At 39.2% G+C, this 15,769-nt stretch overlaps 1 protein-coding gene across 1 annotated transcript in view; it reads left to right on the top strand.

Moving 5' to 3' along the window:
* LOC140143866 (dystrophin-like) overlaps nucleotides 1-15,769 on the top strand; it is a 404,491-nt gene that overhangs the window by 7,854 nt on the left and 380,868 nt on the right. The window contains exons 7-10 of the mRNA XM_072165677.1: nucleotides 5,387-5,500; nucleotides 5,958-6,119; nucleotides 6,789-6,953; nucleotides 7,709-7,882. Coding sequence (XP_072021778.1) covers nucleotides 5,387-5,500; nucleotides 5,958-6,119; nucleotides 6,789-6,953; nucleotides 7,709-7,882 — 615 coding nt within the window. The remainder of the gene's footprint in view (nucleotides 1-5,386; nucleotides 5,501-5,957; nucleotides 6,120-6,788; nucleotides 6,954-7,708; nucleotides 7,883-15,769) is intronic.

Genomic DNA, 15,769 nt, shown 5'->3' with positions numbered 1-15,769 from the left:
TACATAGCCCAGTACTCAGTGACAGAAAGACGTATCTCCATTAGCTGCCATATGAATGATTGCATCTACATAGCCCAGTACTCAGTGACACAAAGACGTATCTCCATTAGCTGCCATATGAATGATTGCATCTACATAGCCCAGTACTCAGGGACACAAAGATGTATCTCCATTAGCTGCCATATGAATGATTGCATCTACATAGCCCAGTACTCAGTGACACAAAGACATATCTCCATTAGCTGCCATATGAATGATTGCATCTACATAGCCCAGTACTCAGTGACACAAAGATATATCTCCATTAGCTGCCATATGAATGATTGCATCTACATAGCCCAGTACTCAGTGACGCAAAGATGTATCTCCATTAGCTGCCATATGAATGATTGCATCTACATAGCCCAGTACTCAGCGGCACAAAGACGTATCTCCATTAGCTGCCATATGAATGATTGCATCTACATAGCCCAGTACTCAGTGACACAAAGGCGTATCTCCATTAGCTGCCATATGAATGATTGCATCTACATAGCCCAGTACTCAGTGACACAAAGACGTATCTCCATTAGCTGCCATATGAATGATTGCATCTACATAGCCCAGTACTCAGGGACACAAAGATGTATCTCCATTAGCTGCCATATGAATGATTGCATCTACATAGCCCAGTACTCAGTGACACAAAGACATATCTCCATTAGCTGCCATATGAATGATTGCATCTACATAGCCCAGTACTCAGTGACACAAAGATATATCTCCATTAGCTGCCATATGAATGATTGCATCTACATAGCCCAGTACTCAGCGACACAAAGATGTATCTCCATTAGCTGCCATATGAATGATTGCATCTACATGGCCCAGTACTCAGCGACACAAAGACGTATCTCCATTAGCTACCATATGAATGATTGCATCTACATAGCCCAGTACTCAGTGACACAAAGACATATCTCCATTAGCTGCCATATGAATGATTGCATCTACATAGCCCAATACTCAGCAACACAAAGATGTATCTCCATTAGCTACCATATGAATGATTGCATCTACATAGCCCAGTACTCAGCGACACAAAGATATATCTCCATTAGCTACCATATGAATGATTGCATCTACATAGCCCAGTACTCAGTGACACAAAGACATATCTCCATTAGCTGCCATAGGAATGATTGCATCTACATAGCCCAGTACTCAGTGACACAAAGATATATCTCCATTAGCTACCATATGAATGATTGCATCTACATAGCCCAGTACTCAGTGACACAAAGATATATCTCCATTAGCTACCATATGAATGATTGCATCTACATAGCCCAGTACTCAGTGACACAAAGATATATCTCCATTAGCTACCATATGAATGATTGCATCTACATAGCCCAGTACTCAGCGGCACAAAGACGTATCTCCATTAGCTGCCATATGAATGATTGCATCTACATAGCCCAATACTCAGCGACACAAAGACGTATCTCCATTAGCTGCCATATGAATGATTGCATCTACATAGCCCAGTACTCAGCGACACAAAGACGTATCTCCATTAGCTGCCATATGAATGATTGCATCTACATAGCCCAGTACTCAGCGACACAAAGACGTATCTCCATTAGCTACCATATGAATGATTGCATCTACATAGCCCAGTACTCAGCGACACAAAGACGTATCTCCATTAGCTACCATATGAATGATTGCATCTACATAGCCCAGTACTCAGTGACACAAAGATATATCTCCATTAGCTACCATATGAATGATTGCATCTACATAGCCCAGTACTCAGCGGCACAAAGACATATCTCCATTAGCTGCCATATGAGTGATTGCATCTACATAGCCCAGTACTCAGTGACATAAAGATATATCTCCATTAGCTGCCATATGAATGATTGCATCTACATAGCCCAATACTCAGCGACACAAAGACGTATCTCCATTAGCTGCCATATGAATGATTGCATCTACATAGCCCAATACTCAGTGGCACAAAGACCTATCTCCATTAGCTGCCATATGAATGATTGCATCTACATAGCCCATTACTTAGAGGCACAAAGATGTATCTCCATTACCTGCAATATGAATGATTGCATCTACATAGCCCAGTACTCAGTGACGCAAAGATGTATCTCCATTAGCTGCCATATGAATGATTGCATCTACATAGCCCAGTACTCAGCGACACAAAGACGTATCTCCATTAGCTGCCATATGAGTGATTGCATCTACATAGCCCAGTACTCAGCGACACAAAGATGTATCTCCACTAGCTGCCATATGAATGATTGCATCTACATAGCCCAGTACTCAGTGACACAAAGACGTATCTCCATTAGCTACCATATGAATGATTGCATCTACATAGCCCAGTACTCAGTGACACAAAGACGTATCTCCATTAGCTGCCATAGGAATGATTGCATCTACATAGCCCAATACTCAGTTGCACAAAGACATATCTCCATTAGCTGCCATATGAATGATTGCACCTACATAGCCCAGTACTCAGTGACACAAACACATATCTCCATTAGCTGCCATATGAATGATTGCATCTACATAGCCCAGTACTCAGTGGCACAAAGACGTATCTCCATTAGCTACCATATGAATGATTGCATCTACATAGCCCAGTACTCAGTGACACAAAGACGTATCTCCATTAGCTGCCATATGAATGATTGCATCTACATAGCCCAGTACTCAGCGGCACAAAGATATATCTCCATTAGCTACCATATGAATGATTGCATCTACATAGCCCAGTACTCAGCGACACAAAGATGTATCTCCATTAGCTGCCATATGAATGATTGCATCTACATAGCCCAGTACTCAGTGGCACAAAGACATATCTCCATTAGCTGCCATATGAATGATTGCATCTACATAGCCCAGTACTCAGCGGCACAAAGACATATCTCCATTAGCTGCCATATGAATGATTGCATCTACATAGCCCAGTACTCAGTGACACAAAGACATATCTCCATTAGCTGCCATATGAATGATTGCATCTACATAGCCCAGTACTCAGTGACACAAAGACATATCTCCATTAGCTGCCATATGAATGATTGCATCTACATAGCCCAGTACTCAGTGGCACAAAGATGTATCTCCATTAGCTACCATATGAATGATTGCATCTATATAGCCCAGTACTCAGCGACACAAAGATGTATCTCCATTAGCTGCCATATGAATGATTGCATCTATATAGCCCAGTACTCAGCGACACAAAGATGTATCTCCATTAGCTGCCATATGAATGATTGCATCTATATAGCCCAGTACTCAGCGACACAAAGATGTATCTCCATTAGCTGCCATATGAATGATTCCATCTATATAGCACAGTACTCAGCGACACAAAGATGTATCTCCATTAGCTGCCATATGAATGATTGCATCTACATAGCCCAGTACTCAGCGACACAAAGATGTATCTCCATTAGCTGCCATATGAATGATTGCATCTACATAGCACAGTACTCAGCGACACAAAGATGTATCTCCACTCCATTAGCTACCATATGAATGATTGCATCTATATAGCACAGTACTCAGTGACACAAAGATGTATCTCCATTAGCTGCCATATGAATGATTGCATCTACATAGCCCAGTACTCAGTGGCACAAAGATGTATCTCCATTAGCTACCATATGAATAATTGCATCTACATAGCCCAGTACTCAGTGACACAAAGATGTATCTCCATTAGCTACCATATGAATGATTGCATCTACATAGCCCAGTACTCAGCGACACAAAGATATATCTCCATTAGCTACCATATGAATGATTGCATCTACATAGCCCAGTACTCAGTGACACAAAGATGTATCTCCATTAGCTGCCATATGAATGATTGCATCTACATAGCCCAGTACTCAGCGGCACAAAGATGTATGTCCATTAGCTACCATATGAATGATTGCATCTACATAGCCCAGTACTCAGCGACACAAAGATGTATCTTCATTAGCTGCCATATGAATGATTGCATCTACATAGCCCAATACTCAGCGGCACAAAGATGTATCTCCATTAGCTGCCATATGAATGATTGCATCTACATAGCCCAGTACTCAGCGGCACAAAGATGTATCTCCACTAGCTGCCATATGAATGATTGCATCTACATAGCCCAGTACTCAGCGGCACAAAGATGTATCTCCATTAGCTGCCATATGAATGATTGCATCTACATAGCCCAGTACTCAGCGGCACAAAGATGTATGTCCATTAGCTACCATATGAATGATTGCATCTACATAGCCCAGTACTCAGCGACACAAAGATGTATCTTCATTAGCTGCCATATGAATGATTGCATCTACATAGCCCAATACTCAGCGGCACAAAGATGTATCTCCATTAGCTGCCATATGAATGATTGCATCTACATAGCCCAGTACTCAGCGACACAAAGATGTATCTCCATTAGCTGCCATATGAATGATTGCATCTACATAGCCCAGTACTCAGCGGCACAAAGATGTATCTCCACTAGCTGCCATATGAATGATTGCATCTACATAGCCCAGTACTCAGTGACACAAAGACATATCTCCATTAGCTACCATATGAATGATTGCATCTACATAGCCCAGTACTCAGCGACACAAAGACATATCTCCATTAGCTGCCATATGAATGATTGCATCTACATAGCCCAGTACTCAGTGACACAAAGACATATCTCCATTAGCTACCATGTGAATGATTGCATCTACATAGCCCAGTACTCAGCGACACAAAGACGTATCTCCATTAGCTGCCATATGAATGATTGCATCTACATAGCCCAGTACTCAGTGACACAAAGATGTATCTCCACTAGCTGCCATATGAATGATTGCATCTACATAGCCCAGTACTCGGTGGCACAAAGATGTATCGCCACTTCATTTAGCTACCATATGAATGATTGCATCTACATAGCCCAGTACTCAGCGACACACAGATATATCTCCACTCCATTAGCTACCATGCATCTATATAACCTAGTACTCAGCAGCACAATGACATATCTCCATTAGCTGCCATATGAATGATTGCATCTATATAACCCAGTACTCAGCGGCACAAAGACGTATCTTCCTTTGCATATGAATAGATATCCCAAGGCTCAGCGGCACAAAGACATATGTCCATTAGCTATAGTGCATTTGTGTATATAAGGCTGAGCAACACAGATACTCTAGCGTAGACATCGGGAGTTTAGAATATTGACTGATTCCTTGTTTGCTAATTCGAAACCACTGCTTGATGACTCAAAATATCAAGATAGTTTTCTATTTGATATCGTGACTCAGTCCATGACATGTATGTTGACTTATCACCTTTGTCTCGTTTATAGGATGAGGTTGCTGGCTTGAAGAGTTGGATGGAAGAAGTTGACACTTTCCTCCATGCAGAAGAAGTTGCTATTGGTGATCTTGGGGTGTTGACTGCACAGTTGGACCAGAGCAAAGTAAGTCTTAGTTTGTAATTAACCTTTTCGGTAAATCCCATAAGCCTTTGCGAGTGCATCTGAGATGTTGTCATTTGACATTAATACGCGTCAGGCCGATGCACACATCGTTGCTGCGTATTGCAAGTCTGTGTGACATCAAATGACAACATTTCAGATGTACTCGCAAAGGCTTATGGGATTTACCGCAAAGGTCAATATTGTTTAAGTACTTGTGTATAGTTCCATATTAGATCAACATTTTACTGACGGAGACCTCTAAGTAGGGTCTTTTGGTCAGGCCTGTTTTGTTTGTTGCCTGAGTGAGAAAAAATGGATAGGTAATAATTTTAAAATGTCTTAAAGGATCAGGTTTGGGGAAAAATAAAATGCATTATTTTCTGAACAAATTTTGTTCTTAAATCTCATTCACACTGTATGAACTAACATTCTACATATTAAACATCTTCCTTTTTAGGCTTTGAAAGATGATGTAGCCACTTTGCAACAAAATCTGAAGAATATCCAGGAGACTGGACAACGTCTGATCAAACAAGGGGAACCAACGTTTACAGCCAGAGTGACCAATGAATTGAAGGAGCTGAGCACAAAATGGGAGCAAGTCACAAATCTAGCCTTGGTAAGGAGTTGTTATTTTCGGGTGTACATGCATACTGCAAACCAAATCCATTTTGTCAAGGGTAAAATTTAGTGATGGTGGAAACATCATGCAGATGTGCTGAATTTTATTCATTTGCTGGAAGATAATTGTATTTCAGATTTTCTTTCCCACAAATATTGATTATTTTCCACCATCAAGCAATGCAGACTGTACAGTTTTTAATTTTGGTGAAGCACTCACAATGTAAAACTGTACCCAATGAAATGTGCACTGACTCCCCAATGTGAAAAAAATAGAACAGGTTATATGTTCTGGAGGAACAGGCCCTCTGCAGTGAGATGATGCCTGCAGATTAGTAGGCAAAAACTGCTTCAGACTTGAAACATTTCCTCTTTTCAACTGATTTCCTCTTTTTTTATTCCTGAAATGTACATATTTTTTTTAAATTTTCAGCCCAATTTGATCCATTTTACCCCAATTTTATGCTGTTTTTCAGCATTTTTAGAGCATTTTCAGCTTTTTTTCTCTTTTTTTATAAAGACCCTGTTTCAGGTCTGCTGCTTGGAATATCAGAATTTTTGAAATGTTACTCCTATGAAAAGTCATTGTGATAGCCAACACAACAGATGCGGATGATCTTCTTCAATATGCACATTTTATATGTATTCTGATCTTTTGTCTCTTTAGGAACAAAGAGCCAACCTTGAGAGTGGTCATGAACAAGTGAAGAAGCTTAAAGATGATGTGAAGGAGCTCAGTGATTGGATGGATAGTATGGACAATGAGTACTTAGCCAAAGAAACTACAATACAAGATGCTGCCGATATACACAGTAGAAACAAGCAACTCAAGGTCAGTAGCAGTTAGTCTTTGAATTATTTTTTTCCTTGGGTGCACATTTGCATGCCATTTTGAAAGTTATGGTGCAATTTAATCTGATGAAGAGCAATTTGAAGTGCAGTGTTAGAAAATGAATTCATAAAGTCAGTGGAATGTGGTATCGCAATTTTGCACAACACTTTCAATGTTGTATCGTAACAGACAAATTTTATGGAGCAAATTTTATTTTGAATGCTGGTAGCAGTCATTATTTTTGAATTGCTAATTGTGTCATAACCATGAATCTAACCCATATTTATAGCCTCATGAATATTTGTGACATGGTTATTCCAATTATAGATAATAAAGTTTTTACAACCCTTTTAACCTCAAGCAGAGACACCCCCGGGTCATGCTTTGTCAGATCGTATTTTTCCCTGGAGTTTCCAGGGCAGCACGATTGGCATCGGGTTTCGGCCAATGAGAGTTAAATGCAGTTATTGAAAATGTATAATGACTGTGTCTTGTGACGTAACAAAAGTGTGCTTTACAACGACTGCTTTGCGTGATGCTGGCCGGAAGCTGGCCGCCATATTTGGAGATAGTATGATTGCGCGCTAGTGTAATTGGTCGCTGGCGGTATCTCTGTAATCAGCTATTTGATAAATTAAAATTAAAATTGTATTTTGTTTTAAAATTTAAAAGATGAAAATGTGACATAAGATCTTGCTAGTGATTGAAACTGTTTATCAACTTTTCTTAACCTAATCCACTTTTTTATTTTACAGAAAGCTGTAGAGGAATTAAAAGAGAAGGAACCCAAAGTTACCAGTGTGCTAGAAACAGGCAAAGATATTGAAAGCAAGGCCACCCCTGCTGGGATAGAGGCTATAAAGAAGGAGACAGGTGATCTGCACACTAAATGGACAGAGTTACAAGATAAACTCAATGCTACACATAAGGTAGGTGTTAGAGAATGAGATGCTATTACTGGATTAAATGATATGATATGAGAAACACCTTTGTGCAAAGTATTATACTACTATATTTTGCAGTAAGCCTTTGATGAGCGCGTACTACCGTGATGTTGCAAATTAAGTCAGCGCTAAGAACCCGTACGGGGTAAAGTTCATTCATATATTTCCACTCGGCAACAACAGATTGCTTCAGTAGCTAATCAGAGACAAGTGTATTTCAACGCAGTAAATATGCGGTGTACATTTAAAATATGCTCTCATCAAAGGTTTGCTACAAATATTATAGGTGGAAATTGAAGGCTGAACATTACACCTATGTGTTGTTCTGGAAAAGTGTCATGGTGTGTCAAGAGATGTCAAGGTGGGTTAAAGGGTGTCATGGTGAGTCAATGGATGTCATAGTTGATCAAAGGGTATCACGGTGCCTGAACTATGTTCAGGAAGATACTTTGTGGTCACCTTTTTGTCAGTCCATCTATCTGCCTGTCTGTGTGTCCAAATGCTACAAACTTTGTGGAATGTGTTACTAACCAAGTCTAACCATGAATCTGTGGTGCAAGAACTGCCTTGTTTTTATCAACCAATAGGGAGCAACCCCTCATTCGATTAAAAAAACACATGGGTTCCTGGTTGATACGCAATTTGTAGAGTGGTGTGTTTATATATTTGGTTGTGGAGGTGGGGTGTATAGTGTGATATGCATTGGAGACAACACTGAAGGAATTGGATTCCTTATTGGCAAATTATTCTTTTATACATTTTAAACTTTACAGTCCTTTATATTTTTACATATATCCTCATGATTATTTCCTCACAATATAATTCAAATGCTCAGTGTAACACTGCCTCAACTCCATGTTGGCCACTTTGGCCCCATTTCCCACTTGAATCTGTGTTGCACTAGCATCTTAGGCCTGTTAATGAACGGGGTTCGTTTTTGCCAGCAAAAACCTGTTTTTTCCCGGCAAGTTGGTTTAAATCGGTAAAAAGGGCGAAAAATGAAAAAAACTCATGTATAGTTAGTCAAATATTAAAAATTAACACAGAAAGCTCATAAACTGTAACACACAACTTTCAATGAATCATTCAACATATTTTTTGTCTCATCAAGTCCTTAAAATGAAAAAGTTTCAATTTAATGTTTCAGATAAATGCAGTAGTGAGCAATGAAAACCCTTGCCTTTTATTTCTTAATATTTTGCTTATATTTACAAAATCTGGCTTTGTTACACTCAGAAAAGTATTTTTGTAACTTAATAATTTGTTTTGGGATGAAAAAAGTAAACTATTCATCACTTTTTAGTTTTTGCCATTTTTGCTGGCAAAAACTGTCAAAAACTGTTTTTACCAAGCAGTTAGAACTGTGGTTAAAACCATGACTTTTTCCACCTGTGGCAAAAACCTGCGAACCTTGTAAATGGAGATAACTCTATGTGTCACTGATCTGTGGCTTTAGTGGGATTAAAAATGGACATAAATTTTCACCGGAGATGAGGCAGTGTGGCACCAATGCCTTGATATTCTTCTCCATTTTACCCCATATATGTTCCCGTTTTACATAGACATATACTAGAACAATAATTTTATAAGAGGTCTTTTATACAACTGTGTAAATAAACATATCAACATGAAGGACAGTGTAATTACAGGTATTAGTCATTCAATGAGTGAGAGTAGAATGGCAAGTTTTCCGTGATTTAAAACACCGAATTCCGCGATTTTCTGTGCGTGGTTTTAAATACTAAATTCTGTGATTTAATTTCAATTCCGTGTTCACATTCGGGGTAAAAAGAAGTTACTTGTATTATCTTTTTAGTTGTTTTAAGCCTGATATCTTTGAAGACTGACTTCATTTTCATATTTCTACCTCACATCTCATTATTTTTTCTTCATTTTTATTTTTCTTAGGGAAAAAAAATGTGTTTTCCGCGAATTTTTGTGTTTTCGGTTTTTTTCTTAAATTCCGTGAATTTGTCCGTTTTTCCGTGACACGGAAAACTTGCCACTCTAAGTGAGAGTGATGTTAAGGTGCAAATGAATATATAGACAAATCCGACGAGCTAAGTGATGGTCAGCCATAGCTGGGGGCCGTCCGCGCCAAACTAGCTTAGTTCGTTTGGATTGTGATCCAAGACGCCCACTATCGGGAGCGCATCGTAGCGTGTAGCACTTGCGCTGTGTCACGGGGATGGTAAACACTGCACGCCTATGATACTGGCGTCGTGTAAAATGGATCATAGCCCCCAGCTATGGCCGACGGTGAGGTGTTGGAATATGGCTCGTCTGTTTTGTCTATAGATATCAAGCCATAATGTACGATTTCCATCAAATTTGTTATTCTTTTCTCAAAATGCTGAATTAATATAAGTACTAATGGTCAGGAAATGTTTCTGTCCATTTTAAGCCAAGATAACAAGGAAAAGTGAAAGAAACCCCACTGGCTATTTGTGGCCTTTTAACATGTAGTTCTAGTGTGGGGTATAACATTATGTCTGAATACGACATTCTGTCAAAATTGCTCTGTTGACCTGATAAACGCAACAAATTTGGCTGATTTCTTTGGACATATGTAAACATTTCGAATATGCCAAAAAATCAGGTTTGAAAAAAGGTCACATTACAAGATTATAGCTTAAAACTTTATGGAGTATAGAACCAATATGTGGATTTAGGGTTTCTCTACCGGAAGTCAATTTGTGCCGAAATTCCTTCCCACAATGCAATAAGCGTTTTGCATAACAATAGATACAGTTCTGAGGTTAAGGGATCTAGAATGAGCGTTTATTGCGTTTCTACAGTATTTTTTGTGGGACATGAGAGCACCTCATATCGAATTGTATTCTGAATCTGAAGCATGTCTTTCTGATATCAAATAATTTTCATTTTTGAAAATCACAATATAATACAAATTTTATGACAAATTATAAAAATTTGATATTTTTCAAATTTTTGATATATAACAGTCCTCGAAGTAAATTATATAAGTCTAATGATATATTCTTAAAGTGTATGTAGCTGGGAGGAAATGCCGATGGTCAATTGAAAATTTTGACATTTCATATTGAAGATATGGATTTTTTTCCCAAAAAGACCTAATTTTTTTTTTTTGTTTTGGGAAAAAAAATCCATATCTCCAATACGAAAGGTCAAAATTTTCAATTGATCGTCGGCTTTTCATCCCACCTACATACACTTTAAGTATAAATCATCAGATTGATAAAGTTTACTTCAAGTACTGTTAAATATCAAAAATATCAATTTTTAATGATTTACCATAAAATGTGTATTACATTGCGAATTTCAAAAATCAAAATTATTTGATATCAGAAGGACATTCTTCAGTATTCAGAATGCAATTCGATATGTCTGATGTGCTCTAATGTCCCACAATAAATACTGTCCAAACGTTCATACCCCTTCCCTTAATCAATATTCTTTGTTATGCAATACGCATATTGCATTGTGGGAAGGAATTTCGGCACAAATTGACTTCCGGTAGAGGAACCCTTAATCCGGTATTGGTCATATACGGCTATTTATCTTATGGATTAAGTAGCTTTATACCGAATTTAAAAAACACACCAAACAAACATGCAACACTGTGTATATAATAATAATAATGAAAACTTATTAAGTGCCAGTATCCACCTCACTACACTATGACACAAAATTACAATGGCAACACATGAAAACATTATACATAGAAAATCAATCGAAACATAATGTTACACGGATGATAGCAGACAATGTAATAGACAATTCAGGCATGTGAGAGTTCCTCTTTTCAGCTGATTTCCTCGTTATTGTTTTGATTTTGGATATTTTTTTTTTTGTGCACTTGCTCGCTACAGAGTATAGGGGCTTTTGAACGTTCAGCTTTTTTATAGTCTGTATACCTGCCTCAAGTCAGTAATTTAGATATTGTTTTTATTGTATCTCTAAATGTAATGATGAGAAGTACATAAAAGGATACATTTTCAGAAAGGAAAGGATGCAATGAATCCAACTAGCATAACAGATTCCTGCAAAAATTAACAGTTTTGGAGAAAACCTCAAAATTTGATTTTACTTTACCGACTCGAGGAAAGTATACGGACTAAAGCATTTTCCTCTTGTGTGTGGTTACTCACATGCCTGCAAATTGGAAGGGGTGAGAATTCATTTCTACCAAATAGGCAAAAATAACAAGAAAAAGCATACTGGAGGAAACCTATAAAAGGACCAGCTAAAACAAGCCAGTCATGTAGAAAATGAACCCTCTATGCATACATGACAATAAAGCATGCAAGTCTGTGTACAAACATGATATGATCAACTTATAAACAAGCGAAATGTTTTGATACTGGTTTTAGCATGTACAATAAATTGCATGGAAATTACCACTTTCTAAAGTACCTGTTATAGATAAAATATTCCGGGCCACTTAACCATAATAGTGTATAGTTTATGACCAACTATTTTTGAAATACCACTTGAATAAGTTTTGATCTCTTCACCAAACTGGCTCCTAAAACAAGGATCTCACACCAAATTTGACCTCCTTAACAAGTTTAAACCAAAACATGAACCCGTAAAACAGGTTTACACATTCAACTAGCTTAGAAAAACACAAATTTTCATGAAATTAATCTTTGAAGACCCATAAATGCAGAGCTCCACTTTTCACACAATTTGAATGACAAAATCCATTTTAAACAGTATGCAGTCTGGCAGCATGTCCTCTGTTGCTGACCAGGGTTACCAAACCCGCGATTTGGTAGCCCAATTGGGCGACTTTTGAAGATTTTTCCAGCGACTTTGGACAATTTCCTGTCCCATAGAAACCAATGGTTACAAAAAAAATTGGGCGACTTTTCAACATTGGCTCCCGCGACTTCCGATAGTTTCCTGCCCCATAGAAATGAATGGTAAAGAGAAAAATTGGGCAACTTTTCGATTATTTGACCTGTGATTCGGGCTGAAATCGTTTGGCAACCCTGTTGCTGACTTGGTGACTGAGCATACCTAAGATTTTGTGCAAAAGGCAGGGACAACATGCATAGATGTCTAACCACTAGAATAGTGAAGTTCTTCACATATAGCGAAAATATTTATGCTGGAACAGTCAACTTTTGAAAGTTACCAGCCTGATCAGCAGGACAAAGAAAAAGTTTATTTTTATCCTTGCATATAACAGCAACAACATGGACTGATGATATTAAGAAGTGGCCAGTGGAAGTATGACAGCTGCCACATAAATGGCATGAATCAGGGATTAACAACAAACTCTTTTAAGGTCAAAAGCAGCATGCTCAGTATCTGCCAACAAAGGGAGAGAAGGTAACAAATAAGGGGAAATAAAGTTTCACATCGGAGTGAGGCAGGAAGAGGCCCTCTTTAATTAAGGTATCACCATAAGAAAAGGTACATGATTAGTCCAGTTGAGAAAGTTTCAGACAAGTTGAAGTCAACTGAAGTGGAAAAGAGCAGCAGCAGCATGTTGTATGGCAAATCACAAGATATTAGTGGAAAGACTCCATTGAGAAATGATGCAGCATACAGAATAAAGCTGTATAATCCTTCAATAGAAGATTTCTGTGCTAGGCTAATTTTGTGCAGTTTTGCACAAAGGATAAGCTCACATTTCATTGTATCACCTCATTGAATCATATCATATCCAAAGATATACCTTACAACCTGTTGGCTTGCATCACAAAAGTAGGTCAATATCAAGCACTATGAAGATGTATCTCTGTGCCAGGTTCCTGTGCACTTGCTTTATTTACTTCTGAATGTTGTGGCTCTGAATATGCCTCTAATGAACTGTTTGGCTGATGGGATGGGGTTGATGTTGAATGTGCCTCAGATGAACGGTTTGGCTGATGGGATAATGGGGTTGATGTTGAATGTGCCTCAGAGTAACTGTTTGGCTGATGGGATAATGGGGTTGATGTTGAATGTGCCTCAGATGAGCGGTTTGGCTGATGGGATAATGGGGTTGATGTTGAATGTGCCTCAGATGAGCGGTTTGGCTGATGGGATAATGGGGTTGATGTTGAGTTTGCCTCAGATGAACTGTTTGGCTGATGGGATAATGGGGTTGATGTTGAATGTGCCTCAGATGAACGGTTTGGCTGATGGGATAATGGGGTTGATGTTGAATGTGCCTCAGATGAACGGTTTGGCTGATGGGATAATGGGGTTGATGTTGAATGTGCCTCAGATGAACGGTTTGGCTGATGGGATAATGGGGTTGATGTTGAATGTGCCTCAGATGGTTTGGCTGATGGGATAATGGGGTTGATGTTGAATGTGCCTCAGATGAGCGGTTTGGCTGATGGGATAATGGGGTTGATGTTGAATGTGCCTCAGATGAACGGTTTGGCTGATGGGATAATGGGGTTGATGTTGAATGTGCCTCAGATGAACTGTTTGGCTGATGGGATAATGGGGTTGATGTTGAATGTGCCTCAGATGAGCGGTTTGGCTGATGGGATAATGGGGTTGATGTTGAATGTGCCTCGGATGCACGGTTTGGCTGATGGGATAATGGGGTTGATGTTGAATGTGCCTCAGATGAACGGTTTGGCTGATGGGATAATGGGGTTGATGTTGAGTTTGCCTCAGATGAACTGTTTGGCTGATGGGATAATGGGGTTGATGTTGAGTGTGCCTCTGATGAACTGTTTGGCTGATGGGATAATGAGGTTGATGTTGAATGTGCCTCTGATGAACTGTTTGGCTGATGGGATAATGGGGTTGATGTTGAATGTGCCTCTGATGAACTGTTTGGCTGATGGGATAACGAGGTTGATGTTGAATGTGCCTCAGATGAACTGTTTGGCTGATGGGATAATGGGGTTGATGTTGAGTGTGCCTCTGATGAACTGTTTGGCTGATGGGATAATGGGGTTGATGTTGAATGTGCCTCAGATGAACGGTTTGGCTGATGGGATAATGGGGTTGATGTTGAGTTTGCCTCAGATGAACTGTTTGGCTGATGGGATAATGGGGTTGATGTTGAGTGTGCCTCTGATGAACTGTTTGGCTGATGGGATAACGAGGTTGATGTTGAGTGTGCCTCTGATGAACTGTTTGGCTGATGGGATAATGAGGTTGATGTTGAATGTGCCTCTGATGAACTGTTTGGCTGATGGGATAATGGGGTTGATGTTGAATGTGCCTCTGATGAACTGTTTGGCTGATGGGATAACGAGGTTGATGTTGAATGTGCCTCTGATGAACTGTTTGGCTGATGGGATAATGGGGTTGATGTTGAGTGTGCCTCTGATGAACTGTTTGGCTGATGGGATAACGAGGTTGATGTTGAATGTGCCTCTGATGAACTGTTTGGCTGATGGGATAATGGGGTTGATGTTTAATGTACCTCTGATGAACTGTTTGGCTGATGGGATAATGAGGTTGATGCTGTATTTGATGTCTTTCTCGATGGTCCACTGTCACCGGTTTCCTTCTTTCTCACACCCAACACCTTATCTTTCTTAGCTCTAGGCCTAGCTTTGTAATCCTTTATTATAATTGCTATGGTGTAAATATATGGATTGAGGGCTGAATTGATCGGTAGAATAAATGTCACAATATAGACATAAATCACAGGGGATATAGTCACGGTGGCTGACTGGACTAAGATTCCGATCACCACGATCGGTACCCAGCACATGAAATCTGTCAGAACGATAGCACCCATTCTGATGGCCAAACTTATCTCTTCGTCTTTCCGAGATGTACCTGCTCTTCCTGTTGCTTGCTTGTAGAGGACAAAGATACAAATATAGCTGATGGCTATGATAAGGAAACATAAGAGATTGATGCCTAAGAAGAGAACTATAGAGAAGTAGAGTCCTGGCTCATCTCCAGTTACAGGATAGATGT

The sequence above is a fragment of the Amphiura filiformis genome, unplaced genomic scaffold (assembly GCF_039555335.1).
Source record: "Amphiura filiformis unplaced genomic scaffold, Afil_fr2py scaffold_30, whole genome shotgun sequence".
Classification (NCBI taxonomy): Eukaryota; Metazoa; Echinodermata; class Ophiuroidea; order Amphilepidida; family Amphiuridae; genus Amphiura; species Amphiura filiformis.
Note: the sequence above shows the minus strand (reverse complement) of the source record. Positions and strands in the feature narration are given on the sequence as shown.